Source organism: Mastomys coucha, unplaced genomic scaffold, assembly GCF_008632895.1.
Source record: "Mastomys coucha isolate ucsf_1 unplaced genomic scaffold, UCSF_Mcou_1 pScaffold17, whole genome shotgun sequence".
Taxonomy (NCBI): Eukaryota; Metazoa; Chordata; class Mammalia; order Rodentia; family Muridae; genus Mastomys; species Mastomys coucha.
Window position 1 is genome coordinate 22,242,151 of NW_022196899.1, and position 7,304 is coordinate 22,249,454.

At 42.5% G+C, this 7,304-nt stretch overlaps 1 protein-coding gene and 1 long non-coding RNA gene across 4 annotated transcripts in view; one reads left to right on the plus strand and one right to left on the minus strand.

The window, feature by feature from the left end:
• LOC116095031 overlaps positions 1-2,474 on the minus strand; it is a 74,111-nt gene extending 71,637 nt beyond the window's left edge. The window contains exon 1 of one of the 2 annotated variants that reach the window (XR_004120408.1): positions 2,117-2,474. This is a non-coding gene — a long non-coding RNA (uncharacterized LOC116095031). The remainder of the gene's footprint in view (positions 1-2,116) is intronic. The other variant, XR_004120407.1, reaches the window with a different exon arrangement.
• A 1,028-nt stretch (positions 2,475-3,502) lies between these two features.
• On the plus strand, positions 3,503-5,563 carry Rpl22l1 (ribosomal protein L22 like 1). 2 transcript variants are annotated; one of them, XM_031376488.1, is made up of 4 exons: positions 3,503-3,619; positions 4,656-4,748; positions 4,893-5,014; positions 5,326-5,563. In XM_031376488.1, the coding sequence occupies exons 1-4, from the start codon at positions 3,611-3,613 to the stop codon at positions 5,468-5,470; spliced, it is 369 nt and encodes a 122-aa protein (XP_031232348.1). In that variant the 5' UTR covers positions 3,503-3,610; the 3' UTR covers positions 5,471-5,563. The 2 variants fall into 2 exon arrangements, with proteins under 2 accessions (XP_031232348.1, XP_031232349.1); XM_031376489.1 differs by having other exon boundaries at positions 3,575-3,619; positions 4,659-4,748.
• The last annotated feature ends 1,741 nt before the right edge of the window (positions 5,564-7,304 follow it).

Sequence of the window (7,304 nt, forward strand, 5' to 3'; positions counted from 1 at the left end):
CATCCTCCTGGATCTCCCAGTCTCTCTGGTTCATCCTCCTGGATCTCCTAGCTAGTGCATCCTCCTGGGTCTCCTAGCTAGTGCTACCTCCTGGATCTCACAGCTAGTGCATCCTCCTGGATCTCCCAGCTAGTGCATCCTCCTGGATCTCCTAGCTAGTGCATCCTCCTGGATCTCCTAGCTAGTGCATCCTCCTGGATCTCCCAGCTAGTGCATCCTCCTGGATCTCCCAGCTAGTGCATCCTGGTGGATCTCCCAGCTAGTGCATCCTCCTGGATCTCCCAGCTAGTGCATCCTCCTGGATCTCCCAGTCTCTCTGGTTCATCTTCCTGGATATCTCAGCTAGTGCATCCTCCTGGATCTCCCAGTCTCTCTGGTTCATCCTCCTGGATCTCCCAGCTAGTGCGTCCCCCTGGATCTCCCAGCTAGTGTGTTTGCAAACAGTGCGAGTTCTGGCATTCTTATCTCCGCTTTCTGTATCTATAACTTCTTTGCTTGTTTGCCTCCTTCCTCCCTCTTTTTTTTCCAAGTTTATCCGTAGTGTGTGTCTGCTTGATATGTGTAAGTGTTATACCTATGTCAGAGCAGTCTCCTTTCGCCGTGGCTTCTGAAATTGAACTCAGCTCAGGAGGCTTGCAGAGCAAGCGCGTTTCCCTGCTAGCCCTTCTCGTCAGTCTTCCCTGTCCCCCCTTTCCTTTCTTTCTCCTTCCTATTTCGTTGTTTTTCTTCAAAGTTTCAATACGTTGTCAGCTGATCTCAGACTCATGGAGCCAAGGCATCCTGCTACAACCTCATCAGTAGCTGGAATTACTGGGATCACTCACTAGGTTCAGCTTCTTTAATTTTCTATTGCATATTAGTAGCTGATTTTTCTCTTCAGCTGGGTCCATCCTCTTGTATAGCATAAAATAATTAGAATTCGGCTTTTGTATTTTAAATGGGAGAAGTACTTTTTGTGGTTTCTGTTTTAAATGCTGACAAAATTTAACTATCTGTTCCCTCATACTTTGAAATACTTTAACTCTTAATCATACTGATGTACTTCTTTTATGTTCTGGTATTGTCAGTATATGTAGGCTCTGTTGATCTTATTATATAGGGATAGTGGTTTGTTTTCCTGTGTATTTAGTGATTTTAAAAGCTGCCAGCTCGTATTTCTGGAACCTTAGCTCAGGGAATTCTTCCTGACAATATCGAAGGTGCATTTCTCCAGAGAGTACTTGAACTTCTTCTGGCATCAGTCCACACACATATTAACTGCAGTTTTAGGAGGGTTTTTTTTTTTTTCTATCTTGGTAGGGCTAATTCAAACTCCGGATATGTATGAGCATAGCTTGCTTTTAGCCTCCAGAATATTCCTTTACTTCGCTGTCAGCTTAACCACACATTATGAGTCATTTATAACATTGTGTTTTATCCCATTTTAGGTGGCCATATAATATGGAGTTTTGCAATAAACATAGTCTACAATATCCTGTATTTTTCTCAATTAAAATTCTTTTTTAATGTTTTTATTTTTTTTATTGTACATTTTCTTTATTTACATTTCAAATGCTGTCCCCTTTCCTGGTTTCCCTCCCTCACAATATCCTGTATTTTTAACTGACCCAGCTATTCATGATACGATATCAAGTACATCCAATGAGTTAAGTTTATAACCTATTAAAAATATATTTGTCCACCAGGCATGATGGAGCACATCTTTGATCCCAGCACTTATAAAGCAGATGCTAGAGTATCTTTGAAGGTTCAAAGCCAACCTGGTCTTCATAACTTCTGTGATAGCCACAGCTTCATAGTGAGACCCTGTCTCAGAGAGAGAGACAGACAGAGACAGAGACAGATAGACAGACAGAGATTTGTAATATAATAACTTTCAAGTAGCTGGAACTGTACATTTACCCTTGTTCTAGTTTTTCTCGGCTTTTTAAAAGCCAAAACAACAACAACAAAACAAAAACAAAAACAAAAACTCAAGCAAGCAAAAAACTGGTGGTTTAAATGATGATGGCCCCCATAAGCTCATATATTTGAGTGCGCCAATTGGGAAGGATGGAAATGTGAGCCTGTTGGAGATGTGTCACTGAGAGTAGGCTTTGAGGAGTCAAAATCTCACCTCATCTCCCAGTTAATCCTCTCTGTTTTGTGCTTGTGGATCAAAATGTAAGCTTTCTGCTACTGCTCCAGTGCAGTTCCTGGCGCCTGTCTGCCTGCTGTCATGCTGTCCACTCTGATGGTCAGGGACTCACCCTCTGAAACTGTCTAAGTCACCAGCAAACGTTCTTCTACAAATTGCTTTGGCCATGGTGTCTACACAACAGTAGAATAGTAACTAAGACACGTGCATATGTCATAATGCGCTCTGCAGGAAATCCAGGGCTTAGAAAAAACTATTGACAACATTAATTCTTGCTATGTGGTTAATATTTTTTCAATCCTGAGAAAAAAAGTCTAATCATTTTCACCCATTATGGTTTCTGATTTAGTATTTGGGGGGTGACCGGTTATTTAGAATCACATAGTTCTTATGTCTCCTTTATATAAATATTTGGCTTAAGTGCTTATTATTATGACATAGAAAGTTGCCAAAGATAAGCAAAACAAAACTTTAAAATGTCAAAATATCTAATTAGTTTCAAAATATCTAGTGACCTAAGTATCATTTTGCTGTGCAGAACCGGAAGCCCTTTAGGAAGAAATGTCAACCCCAGTCCCTGCCTGAACATTCAGAATGGAAAGTTTTTGTGATCCTTAAGGCAAACAGATTTTAAACTTTAATGAAATTGATTTCTTCTAAAACCTCAGCATCACTAGCACCATACCCTACACTGTATTAACGCCTAGAACCGATCGCTTGGCTAGAACACAAACACAACTCTCACCTTCTAGGGCCTTTTCCAAATCAACAACTAAAGCCCATCCCATCTCCTGCCCCTAAATACTAGAGTTTCATACCCACAGAAAAGTATTACTGCTGAACACCAACAGCCTCGCCACTTTTCTGACCTGGCGTCAGTTTACAACCACTCAGAACTCAAATGCTGTTTTTCTTTCTGTCATCAAGGTACCTCCCTCCATCCTAGTGTACTTTGTAAACATTGATAGTTAGGTCTCAGCAGATTGTGAAGTCAGTAAGTAAAAAGTAGAATAAATTCTGCCCATCCTGTAAACCCAAAGTGTACTCTTCTCAGAAGGACATCCTCTACCTTAAAACCTAGACAAAACACAGAACTTTTTCTCTGGAGGATTATAATCGCAATATAATAGAGACGATCATAAAGCAACATTGAGACTCTGCTTTGTCCTGAATTGTGACAGATAACTCTGCATCCCTCGAACATCCTCCACTCTGGTTGTAGGTTTGGAAAAGTCCAGTCAACTCCCGCCGCCCGCTAGATGGCGCTGGCGGAAGCCAAACGCAGCTTCCCCCCCGGCCCCGCCCCGCGCCTCGAACGCCACGCCTCCGTTTCCTAGGTGACGGCCGTGCACTCCAGTGTCCATCCGGTTCCGAGTGGCGCAGCTCGCACGCTCTGCGTATGACGCAGCACGTTCCTATATAAAAGCGTGCGTGCCGCGGAGACCCGTCCTCTTCCCACGGCCGCAGCTCGACATGGCGCCGGTGAGTGCACGCGCGTGTGCCCGTCTGGGGTGCTGCCGGTAGCTTTTGCGTCTCGCGAGCGAGAGCGCCGCCGTAGAGGTGGTGAGAGAGTCGGCCCGGGCGTCTCTGCCGGGACGGAGCCGTCCGTGAGCGCCGTGCGGCCCGCGGGGCCGGAGTCGGCCCGCGACTCGTTTAGTATCGGCAGGCGAGGTCGGTCTCTGGGCCTCTTGGTTTCTCCAGGGCCTGTGGTCGCTATGTGGCCGGGTGTCGTTGGGACAGTCACTTTAACCAGTCTTGTTAAAAGTAAGGCTGCTGAGGAAGGATTCACAGCTGAGTGACGTCCGGTGATACGGCCTTCGCGATTACCTGCTCATTGCCCGGCAGTGAGCGAGCCCAATTCGTCGTTCGCTCATGCCAGTTCGGGGTTTGTGATAATTGGAGGGTGGTGAGGGCGTAGAGTATTATTAATTGGTAGCCATTTAGGTGCCTCTGTTTGGGCCAATTACAACAAAGCATAATGAAACACATTACTTTAAAAATGCTGTTTTTAAGCCGGGCGGTGGTGGCGCATGCCTTTCATCCCAGCACTTGGGAGGCAGAGGCAGGCGGATTTCTGAGTTCCAGGACAGGCAGGGCTACACAGAGAAACCCTGCCTCGAAAAGCCAAAAAAAAAAAAAAAAATGCTGTTTTAAGTTCAGGCAAAACTTTAAAAACACCACCCAGGTGGGTGTTTTGATTTGAAGTTGGAAGTACATCAGTTACAGTACGAGGCAGTTCTTTATGATCAGGCGAAATTTCTCACTATATATTCTAATATAACTTTACATTTGGGAGGCGCTTAACTAGGACTAATAATGTTCCCATGGGAATTGAAACCCTGGTTTAAACCAATTTAATGAATATCCTTTTTATGTAGTACAGGCTCCTTTAGGTGTTCCTTAGTTCTGTGTTTAACCCCAATTATACAGTACGTAGACAGCATTGGTAAATTTTTCTTGGGAATTCAGTGTCTAAGCTGAATAAACTGCTTTAATGCCATCATAATTGTGTTTGTAGCAGAAAGACAAGAAGCCTAAGAAGTCAACCTGGAGGTTTCATTTGGACCTTACTCATCCAGTAGAAGATGGGATTTTTGATTCTGGAAATTTTGTAAGTGTCTTGTGGTGATTGCATAGTTGTTGGCATTTAAATGTAGTATTTGATATTAACCTAAGCTGTGCTCCTAGGGTACCTTCCCTAGTGACCATCTAGGGTTTCCTTCCCTAGTTTTGCCTTCTTTTTGTTTGAAAATAGGAACAGTTTCTACGGGAGAAGGTTAAAGTCAATGGAAAAACTGGAAATCTTGGAAATGTTGTTCACATTGAACGGCTGAAGAATAAAATCACGGTTGTTTCTGAGAAACAGTTCTCCAAAAGGTCAGTTCTACGGTTTTAAGCTATGATGGAATGTCTTGTAGGCATTCTGCTAAAATGAATGTTAATCAGTTTAAAGGCATTTGCATATTGTCAGGCTAACTCTTGCTGTCTGCTTAGTTTGAAATACAGGGAACATTAGTATATTTTGGCTAAAAGGACAGCAGGTTCATGGTGTGTTGTACTAGGGGTTGAGAGGCCACTCTTGTCCTGATGGCTTCTTAAAGTCAAAGTCTAGTGAATTGGAGTGGCAGTGTGTGTCTTCATAGTAGGATTGATCATATATCTAATGAAATCATCGTTTTGTCTCAAAGGTATTTGAAATATCTTACCAAGAAATACCTTAAGAAGAATAATCTCCGAGATTGGCTTCGTGTGGTCGCATCTGACAAGGAGACTTACGAACTTCGCTATTTCCAGATTAGTCAAGATGAAGATGGTTCAGAGTCTGAGGACTAAATTGGCCTTTGCGTTTAATAAAATGGAAGTATTCTAAAGAAACCTAAGATTGGACTTTATGAGCAAATAAAGTCATTTTACTCTATAAAGCAAGTATGGTTCTTCAGTTTCTTGTATTCCTAGAGAAAAAATTGGGTTGTTGAGTGATTCATGCTGTTAATAAACAGAAAGGCTCTTTGTGGGTGAATTATTCATGTTTACTGCCTGTTAAAGATAGCCAACAGTTGGTTACCACTGAAAAGAAACTAATGGCCTTGATGGGCCATTACTCCCCAATAAGTGGAATTTGAAAGCTTTGGAGCAAAGTCTAGATTGTGAGATGAGACAGAAATCTTCTAATAACATCAGTGGGGTTTGTTTCTTTACTGTATTCTGGTTTCTACAAAGTCCTTGATGTGTCTTCCAACGTGATTTGTAGATTTCAGTGGTTGGCTTTGAGTGCTTGCTCACTTGCCTAAACAACCTTAGTGTGGTAGGGCTTGTAATTTTTCTGAGCTTTGTGTCCTAATCCAGCTTTCTGCAAAGTTAGAAACCTGCTTGTGTATTCTCTTTTGGTGCGGTGGGCTAGTCGGTATAAGACTAAGTGAAAAACATCCTGTTCGCTTACCACAACTGGCAAATATCCGGCACTGCAAAGGAACAGCAACATTTTGTTAGGTAGGGTAACTAAAACTTGGATCTGTCCTAAACAGGCTGATCCCAGGGTGTTGGGCATCTGAACTGCATTGGGGGAGCCAGGCTGGTTGAATGAAGCATATGCAGTGTTTTGGGATAAGGGTGGGAAAGAAAAGGGTGGATTCAGTGGATTTTGTGAAAATTTTAGTGAGACTGGTTTAGTTTTGCTTTGGTGCTGTAAACAGGAATTTATATTTTCTGGAGATTGTTCAGAGTCCAATTTCTAGTTCATAGAACCAGCTGGGTATACAATGGTAGACAATGCAAATTTAGTGTTTCATAAGATAAATCATAATCAAAAGTCTGTACTCTTTGTATCCCTAATTAATCACTTTCCAAATTCCCCACCACCTGTCACTTGACTTCAATGTGGCATGGGCCCTGGCTGAAGGGAGAAATGTCAACAGGTAAAATTCAGTTCAGACTGGAATGTGGAGTGTTTTTGCAATGGCCAAAAATGGCTTTTGAAACACATCTGATAGTCACGTACTTAAAAGCTTCCAAATTAGTCTATTTAATGTTATATACTAGGTCCTGGGTAAACTTATATAAAATACTCAGGAGTTACAAATTTATTTACTTAATTTGGTAGCTGCTAGGTATTTGGGCTACTAACTTAAAATCAAATTTCTGCCTTATTAAGCCCAGTGTAGAAAGAGAAAAAAAGATTTGAGTGTATGTTTTATGGCCATATGCTGTGAAGAAAAGGGTAATGGGGAACCAGGCCTGGAAGAAGGGATTGCATCTCTAAGTGCAAACAGGAAGGCTTTCCAGGGACGGGATTATAGATATAGATAGATAGATAGAGATATCCCTAAGAGATACTGTAGACAATCTGAAGGAGAAGCATTCCAGGCAGAGAACAGCCAAAGACCTGGGCCCAGAGTGCACTTGCTACTCCATCAAAACTTTTGATCTCAACAAGAAGCCTGGTAGGTAGGAACTAAAATTGGAGAATAAAAAGGAGTGTTGAGTGCCACGCACACTTGCGTGATGGCGGTATTTGAGGCGAAAACTTCAAGGAAAGTCAGCCTCCTGCCTCTGCATTGTTGCCTGGCACCCCAAACTCAGAGGTGGCCCAGATAAGTCCTCTAGTGTGCTAGGAACTCACCAAGATATCATATTCTTACAGCTAGCAAGAGAAAATTTGGACATTGCT

What these genes read in the sequence shown, in the direction of transcription:
- Rpl22l1 (XM_031376488.1), top strand. An exon ending in TTTTTGATTCTGGAAATTTT is followed by an intron (nt 4,749 to 4,892) that starts GTAAGTGTCTTG and finishes GTTTGAAAATAG; the next exon opens with GAACAGTTTCTACGGGAGAA. An exon ending in GAGAAACAGTTCTCCAAAAG is followed by an intron (nt 5,015 to 5,325) that starts GTCAGTTCTACG and finishes TTTGTCTCAAAG; the next exon opens with GTATTTGAAATATCTTACCA.